The sequence below is a fragment of the Notamacropus eugenii genome, chromosome 3 (assembly GCF_028372415.1).
Source record: "Notamacropus eugenii isolate mMacEug1 chromosome 3, mMacEug1.pri_v2, whole genome shotgun sequence".
Lineage (NCBI taxonomy): Eukaryota > Metazoa > Chordata > Mammalia > Diprotodontia > Macropodidae > Notamacropus > Notamacropus eugenii.
In genome coordinates, this window is record NC_092874.1 from 178,819,186 (window position 1) to 178,833,570 (window position 14,385).

The 14,385-nt window shown below is 35.7% G+C and overlaps 1 protein-coding gene across 2 annotated transcripts in view; it reads left to right on the plus strand.

Annotated features, from left to right (window-relative positions):
- ITPR2 (inositol 1,4,5-trisphosphate receptor type 2) overlaps window positions 1–14,385 on the plus strand; it is a 510,130-nt gene that overhangs the window by 124,343 nt on the left and 371,402 nt on the right. The window contains exons 4-6 of one of the 2 annotated variants that reach the window (XM_072653450.1): window positions 1,658–1,744; window positions 3,039–3,197; window positions 13,120–13,218. In XM_072653450.1, coding sequence (XP_072509551.1) covers window positions 1,658–1,744; window positions 3,039–3,197; window positions 13,120–13,218 — 345 coding nt within the window. Of the gene's footprint in view, window positions 1–1,657; window positions 1,745–3,038; window positions 3,198–4,313; window positions 4,332–13,119; window positions 13,219–14,385 lie in introns of those variants that run through there. The other variant, XM_072653451.1, reaches the window with a different exon arrangement.

Here is a 14,385-nt window from a genome sequence, read left to right on the forward strand (position 1 = left end):
TTTTGTCTTTTCATCCCTAACATAGTATATAGCACACAGTAGCCATTTAAAAAATGTTTGCTTATTGATTGGTCATCTACTTCTGAGTTAGTTGTGAGGCTCAAATGAAATAATTTATGTGAAGTACTTTACAAGCCTTAACATGTATGTAAATGTCGTAAATTAGGATCATTATAGGGCCTGGAGCAGGTACTTTTTCATTTTTTTTAATGAACCCAAATCTGACTTCTGTCCTTCTCTCTTCCCCATATTGGAAAAAAGAAGAAGGAAAAGCAAAGTTAGCACAACCAGTTCCCTTCATTAGCTGTCCTTGAGTTAGGGGTGTGCTGTACCCAGCTTATACAGGCTTGAGAAAGCATTAAATTTTCAGTGTGATTATTTATACCTTGGAAATTGGCAAATGCTACAAATTAAAGCTTGATTTATTGTTTTGTGATTGTCTAGACTTAAGAAAGTGGTGGAGAAAGTATTAATAATGTAGATTAAAATGACATGTCCTGAATTTTTGGAAAGTTAATTGTTAAACATTTATCAGCACAACCCAGCCCTGAACCTTTAATGGAATTAAGGCATAAAGCACGCATAAGACTCTCAACTGAGATGATTTCACTCACATTCATGGTTGTCCTTTGGAAAACTTACCCAGTGAGATAGGATAATGGAAATTGTAAATTTATATCTTGCAAGAAATCTTAGAGCTCGTCTATCCCAACCCCCTTATTTTATAGTTGAGAAAATTGAGATCTAGGTCTGACTTGGACCTCATCCATTGCCTGCTCAAAAGACTTGGTAGACTGTCTCAAGAATGTACAAAGTACACCAAGGATCTTGGGATTCAACTCCCTTAAAAAACATTTATTAGGACTTTTGGAGATCATGTAGTCCCTACTCTGTCATTTTATAGTTGAGAAAACTGTGTTTCAGATGAATTAAGTAACTTGTCTAGGACACAGAGATAAAATTTGTGAGCATTTTCACCTTGGAAGTTGTCAAATACTACAATCAAAACTTGATGGTGAGAGCTCCAAATCCAGAATTCACTTTCTGGAAAAGTGTTCAAAAAACTAGATGTGATCGCGTCTCGTTTCCCTACCAACCATGTTTTCTAGAACTCTGATAAGGCAGAAATAAGAGACACTGAGGACTCAGAAGGATGTCTAGGCCTTGGATCTTAGGAAGTGGACTTCCTATGGGGCCTAAGGTAATATTTCCCTCTGATAACTGGTAAGTTTTACCCCATAAATCAGCATTTCAGCCTTCAAGACATATAGTAGTAGTAGTAGTAATAGAATCTATCTAATGTTTTAAGGTTTGTAAAGCATTTTACAAATATTTCATTTGAGCTTTACACTATTCTCTCTCTCTAATATATATATATGTATGTGTGTGATACGCATATATATATCTATATATATCTATACACTATTACTACCCCCACCCCCACCATTTTAAGATGAGGAAAATGAACACAGAGAAGCTTCAGGTGACATTTGAATTCATGAGTAGGCTTGAAGGTGGCCAGAACTTGGAAAGGATTCGTGGCCTTAGGGGATTTAGAGGCTCATAGGAGCCAGTTTTCATGTCAAACAGCTCCTTGCTAGGTCCTGTGCCCTTGATGCTGTGTTTTCCTATTGATGATCTGAACATTATTTTGCAGCACGCGGCAGAGCTGGAGCAAAAACAGAATGAATCCGAGAATAGGAAGTTGTTGGGAGAAATTGTTAAATACAGCAACGTGATACAAGTAAGTCTATTTGATGGATTTTTTTCTCCTAAAAAAAGTTTAAAATTTTCATGGTCATTGGAGGAGGGAACGGATAAGTTTTCCTTAACTATAAATCTTTGCTCTTGCTCAGTAGGTTTTCAGTCCTGTCTGACTCTTTGTGGCCCCATTTGGGATTTTCTTGGCAGAGATACTGGCGTGGTTTGCCATGTCCTTCTCTAGCTCATTTTACACATGAGTGTAAACCAGGTTAAGTGACTTACCCAAGGTCACACAGCTAGTAAGTGTCTGTCTGAGGTCAGATTTGAACTCTGGAGGATGTTTTCAAGGCCTAGCACTCTATCCATTGCCCCACCTAGCTATCCTAAATTAAAATTATAACAGAACATTAATATTTTGAGGGATTTAAATCAATGTCCTGAGGTATAAATTATGGCAGTGTTTTGATGTTTTTAGTTCATATGTATCATAATTTTATTCATTTGAAAGTGTGCCTATATAAAATACTTTTGTGCAGGTAGATATAGATAAACCTAGCTATTATGTAATTTTAGAGTACTCGATTGAAAAGTTGAAAAAAGCCCAGCCTTTATCTTATGTAAAGTACATGAAAATAGTAGTCCTTCCTCATTTTTAGCTTGAAGATTAAATCCATTCCATTTTATAAAGTGTTAGAGACACGATAATTTTCAAATAAGTTAGATAGCACTCTTCTCTTAATTTGAATAGCAGGCTTATTTTAATTATTAGTTGACCTGTGTACACACTATATGACTGAGTCCAACTATGTTATTTTTTCACATTTTATGTAGAACTTTTAACATATTCTTTAGTTTACGATTTTAAAAAAAGCAGGACAGTATCATTGTTTAGATGTTAAAAAAAACTTCTATTTTTCTTTTATGTCCAGGGCTTGAGGAGGGGTGAAAGAATTTAATTCCAATTTCATGGGCTTTATTTAATTTTGCTACTTTGAGTGAGTAAAAATATTTCTGAAATTTTCCTTTTTTAAAAAAAATCCCGTTTGCATTTTAGTTTGTGGAATCTTTTTGAGAGAGATGTGGTTGGAAAAAATAAATTAACTGAGGTCGGGACAACACAAACAAAAATTGTATTTTATCTTTGTATCTAAAGGGCATGGACAACAGCACAGTAACTGTCTAAATATGTTTTTTGAATTAAACTAGGTGTGGGTGTCAAAGGGTTCCTTCCTTCCACACTTACCTCAAGGACTTATGGATATTTTACATGTTTAAAGTATAAAACATTATCAAATGAATATGCAAGAAAGTGAGATTATTTGTTTTCCTGACAGCTATTGCACATAAAAAGCAACAAATACCTAACAGTGAATAAGCGCTTGCCTGCCTTACTGGAGAAGAATGCCATGCGGGTGTCTCTGGATGCTGCGGGAAATGAAGGGTCTTGGTTTTATATTCATCCCTTTTGGAAACTCAGGAGTGAAGGTGACAATGTATGTAAATATAACCTAAAAAGGAAAAAAAAAGATTTGTTTGCAAAGAGAATTATAGTTCTTTATAATCAATAGAATGAGAAAGTGTAATGCTAGGAATAGATAACTTGGGGGCTTCAGCCTATTCTTTTTGCATGCGTTAAAATGACGTATTTATAATAAACATGAGGAAAGCTTAACAAAAGAATCAGATTACCCCTTAAGCCAATTTCCAGCTAGGTTTGCTAAGGTTAGCTGCTATATGGTTATCTGCATTTAACACCTACTAAGGTTGATGCTCAGAAAAGAGTTTAGATTTCTAAATCTTTGTACGTGACAGATTTAAGCAAGAACATGGTCAAGAGTGAGAAGTTATGCTTAGAAAAATGTTTACTTCCTCATTTCCTTGAATTAATAGGAAAAATCCAGAGAATTATCAATTTATTGTTCTAAATGAGTATATGACCTGAAATTTGAGAACAGCTTTCTTAAGACATGATGTATGATATTTATAACCTATATCAGGTTACTTATGTTCTCAGAGAGGGAGGAGGGGAGGGAGGGAAGAATAGACTTTAGAACTTGAAACTTAAAAAAACCCCGAATGTCAAAAATTATTTTCACATATAATGGGGGGAAAATATTATTAAAAAAATATGATGTATGAGAAAACGTAGATGAGTATCTGCTCATAGATGGCAACTACACTTAAAATAGCTGTTTAGATACATTTGTTTTATGTATATTGTGTGAAAATAAATCATTGTGAGTTTTATAAAATCTTTTTTTAGATTAGGTGACTGTGAATAAAAAAAACATTAGTAATTTAATAGTACAGTCATGGTACTTCATTTTCTTAAGGAGTGATTTAAAAATAGTGGGTTTAGTGATGAATGGAAAAACTTTCAGGATAGGTTAGAAGCTAAGCATATATGCCTCTGGATCAGTGAAACAGAAGGGAGAGCATTACTTTTAGAATTGTTTCATTCTTTAGCGGATGCTTTTTATATATTATATAAAGGTTTTGGTACTTTACATTTTTTTTTCTAGTTGAACTGTACTTTCAGTGAATTTTGAAGTACTAATTTAATCCCACAGGACACAAGCTTGATGGTTTAATTTGGTTAACCAATTATCTGATGTTAACCTCTATAGGTAAGGTTGAGTGAAGCATGGCATGCAGGAATGTAATGCACTTTAAATTTTATTTTATTGAGTTCTTAAAAAAAATCTTAAAGCCCTCCTTATTTATTTATTTTTGCACCCAGTAGGTATTTTATGTATGTTTTGAGCATGGTACTCTGTTGTTGATTACAATCAACTCTCAAATATTCAGGGACTGATTATCTAGGTTGAGGGCAATCTATGTCCTTAGCTAATTTCTTTTGTCCATTTAACTTCTAAATAAGATGACTACCGGTAGCTCAATAAAATATAAAGAACTAAAGCTCTGAAGATTTTGGGAGAATAGCTTAAAATCTTTGACTAAAATGGATATTTGGGTTTTTCATTTTTTACAAATTTTGTTTACCCATTTTGTTCCTCTGCTGTATTAGAATTATTAGAGAGTTGAATAATAGAGAATTATTAGAGAGTTGAATGTAATGAACTATTTGAAATAAATATGTGTATTTTTACTGGAAAAGATTAACAAAGACCAAAGTTAAATGTATGTATTTCTTAATATGTGAGATGCAGTAATTACATACAGCAAAGCAGTCTTCTATAAATATACTCCAAAAGGCATGGCTGAGACAACCTTCCACACTGCTTATAGCTAAAAAACCTCACTTTTTTTTTGCTAGAATGTATTAGCTTTTGTACGTATAATTAATTATGTGTGATTAAGGTTGCTGTGAAAATACAAAGCACATCCTAGTCATTACGTATGTCATATTACTAATCACAATTGTTATGCTTATTTCTCTCTAGGTGTGTTTTCCATTCTTTTAAAATAAAAACATTTTACAATTTATTTGAAGATATTTTTAATAAATGGTATTTCATAATTGGTGGTTTAACAACTGCTCAATTTGTGGTAATGTGAAGAAAAAAAATAAATGAGAACGGGGATGTAAGGGTCAAAATACTTGTAAATGGTGACAATGTGGGTTGCTTTTTCAGTCATTATTTCAAGTGGCATTCAGGTTGATAATAATCATCCAATAGGTTCATCATGACCCAAGTTAAGCAAATGAGTGGATTTGATCAGTCCTTACAAAAGCACAAACTCTTGAGGGTTATTAACAATAACTGTTAACAATAGCAGAGGTTGAATATGTCGTGGAGATTTATAGGAAGGTGACATCCACCTGAAAAAGCAGCCTCAAGGGTCAGAAAACCATTATTTTTCAATTTTCAACATGTTAGAAAACTTCTTTAACTACAGTTATTGTAAAAGCTATTGAGGGAACAACATGAAAAATTATGGTACTTGACATACTTAATTTTGACAAATAAAACACAATGGCTTATCTGGAATAATTTATTTTTGTTATTGTATCATTTTTTTTACACTAACCTGATCCCAAAGGCACACATTTTATTTCCTTGATGATGGGTTACAAATAGTGAGCTTTGATGATCCTTTGATTCTCACTGAATAGAAATAATAGGAACAAAAATTCTGAACTATTAGGGGAAAGTTTTTATGTTATGACACAGTGTAAAGAACATAGGCTTCGCTGTAAGAGAATTTGGGTTCAGATTCCCCCTTTGATATTTGCTTTTTTTGTAACCTTGATCAGATCACTTTGCCTTTCCTGTACCTGCCTTTCCTAATCTTTCATCTGAGGGAGTTGGACTCAGATGTCTTCTGAAGCCACTCCCAGCTCTACATCTTTGATCCTATGGGCCTTTTCACTTGGGAAAATTGACTGGTATTCCAGTGGGAATAAAGGAAACATTATTAGACATCTCACCACTGTAATTTTCAACTTAGAATCATACAATTTTAGTGTTGGGTTGGACTTCAGCAATCCCTATCATTTTACAAATGAGGAAACTGCCGTTGAGAAAATAATGACCTTGCTGTTGTCCTGAAGTTAGTGATAGCGTCAGGACTCCTCATTCATACAGCAGATCTATTTCCACATCATGCCAGAACTTCAAGAAGAAAGGCAAGAAATAGGAGTGTGGCAGCCTTTCTTTGCCAACTAGACTTTACCTAGAGCCTGCAGACCACAGTTTCTTCTAAAATGCATTTCTAGACTCTCCAGGGTTGTTTTAGATTCAGAAAAGAGTATGTATTTTTTCATAGCAGAGATATGAATGCAGAGAATATACTAAGGCCTCTATAATTTTCCTTTGAAAAAGCACCTGATTTCTCCCATTCATTATAATTCTTCTATGCAACATGACCAATGTAAAAATGTGTTTAATAGGAATGTATATGTAGCACCCATATCAGATGGCATGCCATCTTGGGAAAGGATTGGGAGAAAATTTAAAACTTATGGAAGTGAATGTTGAAAACTAAAAATAAATAAATTAACTAATTAAAAAAAAGAAAATGCACTTGATACTTTCAGTAGGTCAACATCTGGCAGCTAATAAGCAAATTAGACTTTCCAGTGAAGTCTGTCAAACTGAAATGGTTCTCTAAATAGATTTGGTTGTTGTCATTCAGTCATTTTTCAGTTGTGTTCAACTCTTCATGACCCCTTTTGGAATTTTCTTGGCAAAGATAGTGGAATGGTTTGCCTTTTCTTTCTCCAGCTCATTTCACAGATGAGGAAACCGAGTTAAATGACTTGCCCAGGGTCACACAGCTAGTAAGTGTCTGAGGCCAGATTTGAACTCCAGGCCTGACACTCTATCCAGTGTGCCATCTAACTGCCCCCTAAACAAATTTGCAAGCTCCTTAATGTCATGGACTGAACTTTACATTTATTTGTTATCTTCCCCATCCCTCCCAGCATTTGGCATCTTGTGTGCAGTAAGGGCTCAAGAAATATCTATTGATATATCTCATTTGATTGTCAGCAGCTTGTCCAACTCATTCCTTATCTTTTCAATGGCAGATCCAGTTGTAAACAGTGTGTTGAGTTCATTCAGCTGTGGTTAATGCCATGACAGATTCCGTTTAATTCAAAAGATTTTTTTTTAAAATGTAAGCTACATGCTGGGCATTGTGCTCAGGTACTGAAGGTACGAAAGTAAGAATATTTTAATTCTTGCTCTTGAGGAGCTTATATTCTAATGGCAAATACAACATGAACAACTATAAATCAATATAAGGTAATTTGAAGAGTGAGATATAACTAATAACAGGGGGAGAGGCTTCATAGAGGATGATCCTAGAAGAAAGATAATGAGTCTGAAGGTTAGAATTGATGGAGGCGGAGGGGAGAGTGTATTAGAGGCCTGGAGTTGGAGGGGGGGAGGAGAAGTGCACCATGGGAATAAAGGGTGATGGGGTGGGAGATGGAATGTTGAGTCTGAGGAACAAGACTAGAAGAGGTTCAAGTTTCCTGAAACATGGAACACTGGAGAAGTGTGAGATGAGTCTGCATTTCAAAGGTGCCCCTTAGGTTAAGTCTTTGCCGATTGTCTCCCACGCCTAGAATGTTTTCCCTTAGAATCCTCAGATCCCTTCAAGGATCAGTTCAAGTGCTACCTCATTTAAGAAGTTAGTGTTTCTCTAGCTGTTAGTGATTCTCCCACTCATGAATTTGTTGATATATAACCTGAATTGATCTATAAACATGTTCCTCCCCCTCTTGTAGGATGTTAGCCCCTAGAGGACAGGGATTCTTTCACTTTTGTATTTGTATCCCTAGTGTTTAACATGGTGCTGCCACATAGTATTAGGTACTTAAATGTTTGTTGAATTCTGAAATTCTGGGAAATTATACATTCAATGAATTTTGATTGCCAGAAGTCCTTGTAACAATTACCAAAGAGCTTTCATAGGTTATTCCTGAAGATACGCAATACCTAGTTGGATGGCTTTACCAAGCAAGCAGAGTGTTATGAACTGACCATGAGCCTGAAGATGTTCCACTTTCAGATATCACAATTTACATGGAAAAGTCCATTAGTCAATAAACATTTATTTGGCGCCTGCCATATGCCAAGTACTGCACTAAGTTTTTCCGAACAAAGATAGACAATTCCTGCTCACAAGGAGCTCACAGATGTATAGATGAGCTATATACAGGATAAATTAGAAATTGTCAACAGAAGAAAGGCATGAGAATGAATGGCTTCCTGCAGAAGGTAGGATTTTAAGGGGGGACTTGAAGGAAACCAGAGAAGCCAGGAGATAGAAATGAAGAGGGAGAGCCTTCCATACATGGGGGACAGCCAGTGAAAACGGCCAGAATCAGGAGATGAAGGATCTCTTCTGAGGAATAGTAACAGAGGCCAGTGTCACTGGATCACAGAGTATGTGGAGGGAAAAGTGTAAGGTGTAAGAAGACTGGGAAAATAGAGAGAGGCGTGGTTATGAAGGATTTTGAATGCCAAAAAAAAAAAAAAAGGATTTTCTGTTTGATCCTAAAAGTGATAGGAGGCCACTGGAGTTGACTAGACAGGCAGAGGAGATGGTCAGAACTAGGCTTTAGGAAGATCACTTTGATTGCTGAGTGGAGGATGTCCTGGAGTGAGGAGAGGCTTGTGGCAGGGAGGCCAACAAACAATTGTAGCAGTCTGGGATTGGGGGAAGGTTGTCCTGTATCAGGATGGTGGCAATATCAGAGGAGAGAAAGGGGCATATATTTGAGAGATGTTATGTCCATGCAGCTTATGATTTTCATTGGCAACATATAACTCCAAGTTATTGATCAGTTCAGCTACATCTCACAGAAGACTGTTCAGCAATGCTGACAAAAAAATAAGTTGTGAGGCATCTTATTTTGGAAGTTGGCAAATACGGAATATCAAGTTCTCTGACAAATTAATGATTTATTGATTGAATATACAAATTGAAATAATCTGTCTTTTATGTGGCTTTGAGACTTAGACCTGTGAAATATGTAACTTTGGGATCTTTTGCAATTTTATATCATCCTTAGTTTCAAGTTAACAGTGAATAGCAAAACCAGAGGTTTCTTGGAATGTAGCTAACATTGAAATGATGTTTTAATCCGATGGGTACATATTGATAGATGTCCAGATAGCTACCATATTTATAGCGAGCTGAAGTGTGTTGATTATAAGTTGGCAGTGTAAAAGAATTGCTCTAAGGACATACTGAAGTAAGTTTTTAGTGAAATATAGGTAAGTATTAGAACTCATAGCAACTAAAAAACCAATCTTGTGTCTACTGAGCTTGCTCATTTTGAGTTACAGAATGACTCAATTGCTACTTAGCTGAAAAGATAAGGTGATGAACCTGGACAAGTCCTGCAAACTTCAGTTACTGCCCTAAACCATGGAACAATCTTTTTCTTAATCATTGATCTTTATTTGAATGCATAGATAGCAACATGGGCAGCAACGGCTATTAGCAAAAACATTTATTCATTTGTTCAGTTAATCGTTTGTTCTGCAAATGTTTACCAAGTGTCAGCTGTATACAAAGAATTATGGTAGTTTGAATATAAAGCTTAATTTGGATCTAGGCTGTGGAACTCTGCTCTGATAAGGCTTAAATCAATTTATAAATTCTTGAAAAGAACATCTTATTGCTTTTAGTTAGTAGGATCTCACAAATTTTAAGACTGGCCAAGATTCATTATCCATGGTTGTCTGATTAATGTTTACTCATTGATTCAGAACACATTTATTAAGTATCCACTATGTTCATGGCACTATAGACTAGATACTGGAAGAGGATGAATGAGATAAGATTCCTGTTCTGTTAAAATATAGTAGGGAATAAAAAATATTCACAAAAAATGACTAGAATACAGCAGGATGCAAAGGTATGATATGAACTATCAAGGTGTTATTTGAGTTTTTTAAAAATTTATTTTATTTTTAACTTATGAAATAAGTCAAGCATTACCATAAATAACACAGTATAATAAAAAAAATTGCACGTGAATCTGAAAATCTGTAAAACTTTTTTGAGTTTTTAAAAGGGTGAGACTGCTTCCAGCATGGAAAATCAGGAGAGGCTTCACAGAGAAAGTGACATTTGAATTGAACCTAGAGAAATGTATAGAATTTCAAAAAGTAGAACTCAGAAGGAGGTAGGGCATTTCAGGATAGGGAGCAATGTGAGTTAAGGCATGGAAGTGGGAAAGCTTAAGCCAAATTTGAAGAGTTAAGTAATAGTTCTGTTTGGCTGTACTGTAGAGAACATGAAGGGAAGTAAGAGATTAGGCTGGAAAATTGAGTCAGACCAGATTGTGGAAGACCTTGAATGCCAACCTAAGGATTTTGAACTTCATTAAACAGGCCATGGGCTTTAAAGTTGGAGAGGGTGTGTGTGTGATATGGGCAGAACTGAAATCTGAATGTATTGATGGGGGGAGAGACAAGATTAATTAACATGGGGCTGGTTAACACTTCACCAAAATATGAAAAGAGTTATCGTTGCTGAGTTGTTTCCATTGTTTCTGACTCTTTGTGATCTCATTTGAGGTTTTTTTGGCAAAGATACTGGAATAGTTTTCTGTTTCCTTCTCCATCTCATCTTACAGATGAGGAAACTGAGACAAGCAGGGTGAAGTGACTTGCTCAGGGTCACACAGCTAGTAACTGTCTGAGACCAGATCTGAATTCATGAAGATGAGTCTTCCTGGTTCCAAATCCAATGCTCTATCCAGTGTAATGCCTAGCTGCCCATGAAAAGAGTTGGATTTTCTTTTTTCCTTTTTTGGTGTGTTAGTGAGCAGGTATTACAACAAAATACTTAAGTGCTGCAGGAACAGTGTTACCATGCCATTATGCTAGGGTTCCAGAGGGGTGGAGCTAGATAGAGAAACAGACAAATGTAGGGTAGTGTCCAATTATTAGAGAGAAAAGGTAAAACAGTTACTCATGGTATGGGGGGACAATTTTTAGTTCTCACTGCTGTCATTACTGAAGATGAGAAAATAAACTTGCAGAAACAACAGGCAACTTCACCAAGCTCTTAACAAGACTAGATCATCTTGCATCTGCATCTTCAATGCAGCTTTCCTACAATCAGCTGAAGTTCCATACAGAGGGGTGCTGGTATATGTTAGCAACCAGCTCTCTGGAGAGACGAAGTGTAAGCACAATACATTTTAAAATTGAATCTACATTATTAATATTTTCTCCATCACTTTCTTAAGTCTAAACAATCAGCAGAACAGTAAACCAAGCCCTGACTTATATCATTTGCTGATTCCCAAGGTATAAATGTTTGTGCTGAAAATGTAGCAATTATCTCTTGTGAGTCAGTACAAAGCCAGCTCCAGCATATTCTATGATTCCATGTATCTTAAAAAAATGAACATTCTCCTGATCATCAGATCTTCTGGGAGAATATCAGATAGAAGTGAACCCAAATATACAAGGACCAAGCTATAAACATGTTTCCTCATTACCAGGGTCTCCCAAAAGTCTTGGCACATTGGTAGCTTAAAACCCCATTAAAACTGCTGGATGCTAAATCATTTTGTTTTCCATAGGGGAGCAGTTTTCAAACTTTTTTTGCTCTAAGAACCACTTTGCACGTAAAAAAATTGTTACTGACTCAAGAGAGCTTTTGTTTATGTGAGCTATATTGATTGGTATTTACCATGTTAGAAATGAAAACATCTTAGTATTCTTATGAAAACAGTTTGACTTCATGGATCCCCTGAAAAGGTCTAGTCCCTAGACCACACTTTGAGAACCTTTGGCCAGGATAAGGTGGGGAACCGTGAGGCCACATGTGGCCCTCTGGGTCCTCCAGTGTGGCTCTCTGACTGAATCCAAACTTCACAGAACAAATCCCCTTAATAAAAGGATTTGTTCTGTAAAACTTGGACTCAGTCAAAAGGTATAGTTGTTTCATTCTTAACAATGATATTAAAACAAATAACAGAAGTTTCTTAGATCATAAGGAAGAGTTAACTTACTAAATTACTCATTTCATTTATTATGTAATACTTTTAATTTTGGATCTTTTGAGCACATTTAAATATGAAATACTTTATATGCATATTTCAGAATTATTGCAAATTACAATAAGGTGACATTTGTCTGACAAATCCATTTATTTTGAGAGTAGTAAGTAATTCAGTATCAGACAGAACAGAGAGACTGAGAGCTCCTTTTTTTTAGTTGAAATGACAGCATGAAAGAACATTGAACTTGAAGTCAGAAAACCCTATGTTCAAATCTTGTCTTGGTCATTTACTAGGTATACATGGTCATGTCACTTGGACTCTGACCCTTCCTTTTCTCATCCATAAAACAAGTATAGTTGTACTTGCGAAACTAATAGCTAACCTTATATCATATTTTGAGGCTTGCAAAGCACTTTACATACACAGTATTATCTTATTTGATCCTTACAACAGTCCTATGAGTTAGATTTCATTTTTATTCCCATTTTATAGCTAAGTAAAGTAAGACTGATAGAAGTTGTAACATGCCCAGGATCACAGAGCTAGTGTCGGGGACAGAATTTCAGTAATTTACTCAGGTCTTCTGAACTCTATCCACTAAGCCTATTCACCATTACTATTACTGTTCACCTACTCCACAAGATTGTTTTAAGGATCAAATCAGATACTATACTTGAAAGTGCTTTGTAAATGTAAACTGTGATTACTACCATTAATTACAAGCTGAAAGGTTTTTGTTAGTTATTTGAATCTAGATGGCTATCCAGTATGAAACAATTATATGACATGTATTCAAGGATGTTAAAAAATAGAATGGGGGTGGGAACCATATTGAACTAAAAAATAGCTTGGTATCTGGTTAATGGCCAAGTTTATTTTTGGAGTTGTTCTTAGCTTCTAAACTGAGAGCTCTAAAGAGGCAATTACTGTAATCTAGCTTGCTTCAATTTCCATTTATTTTTGATCCCTAGATTGTTGTAGGAGATAAAGTCGTATTGATGCCTGTCAATGCAGGACAGCCATTACATGCGAGCAACATAGAACTTCTAGACAATCCAGGATGTAAAGAGGTAAGTTCAAGGAAAAGAAACTGAATGTGAATATTTGTACAGTATTTATTTTTCCATACATGTAATTTCTTTGGTTGCTGTCATTATGAAAAACTAGCCAGTGCCATTCAGAAAAGCCTAAAAATAGACAATAAAGCCAAATCATTACATATTTAATCCAATTAAATGCTAATGAAGAACCTCATATCTCCAGCCTCCTGATGCTGTTAGCTTGTTATGTAATGCAGGACAGGGTATTTCTAGTGCATCAGGGGTAGCCTAGTCTGCAGTCTAGAGTGGGGGGATCATTTGGCTATTCTACATGAATAAAATACATTTGAAATATGTAACTATATTGTAACTGTACAAACACCTTCCCTCCCTCTGTTGGCACTGGTTCCTCTAGGCTCAGTCTATGGTATAAAATCATTCACATAAAATGTTTCATAAATTTATCGCAAATTTGGCTCATTATTTTGTCTCCACCCAAGACTCTGGGAAAATCTCCAAAAAAATATAGCTCATGTTTCATTTCCCATTAAGATTCTCATCTCTGTTCCCACTTTGCATAACCCAAAAGGAAATCTGCAGCCACATTATATATAGATTAGACTATCATTACTGCAAAAAATTTAGAATTTAAAGACACAATAATGGAATGTTAAGAGACTGTGGCTAAAGTAAAGGGTCAGCAGTTTCCATTCCCAACAGTAGCAGATACCCCATTAATTAAGAAAAAGTGTTCACAACTTTACTTTTCCAAAGGGACCGAACCCCTTTCTTTCCTGTACCCCTTGTCTTCAATACTTGTAATTGGGTGATACCAAATGCTTTTGTTAGGGAACCTCTACATGTTCCCTGTAGCTAAATTTTCAAGGAGAAAACATCCACTTTAGCTAAGCTCCCATGAACTCTGGCTGCAAATATACAGTCCCTGTTTGATCTTGTGGAGGATAGTGTATATCTTGGCATGGTAACCTTTCTGTTTCAGTTCCTACGTTACTGGCCTTGAGCTCCACAGATATCCATGCAAGTGTGAGAGAGAGAGAATGTGGAGAGAATTCCTTTTCCACTGTATCTTTGCCCTCTCACCCCCTTTACATGACCCCTTGACCCATGTGGTGTTGCTTGTTTTAATGTGATAGGGTATTCCTCAACAGTTGATTGTTTTTTTAAAGCCTGACTTAA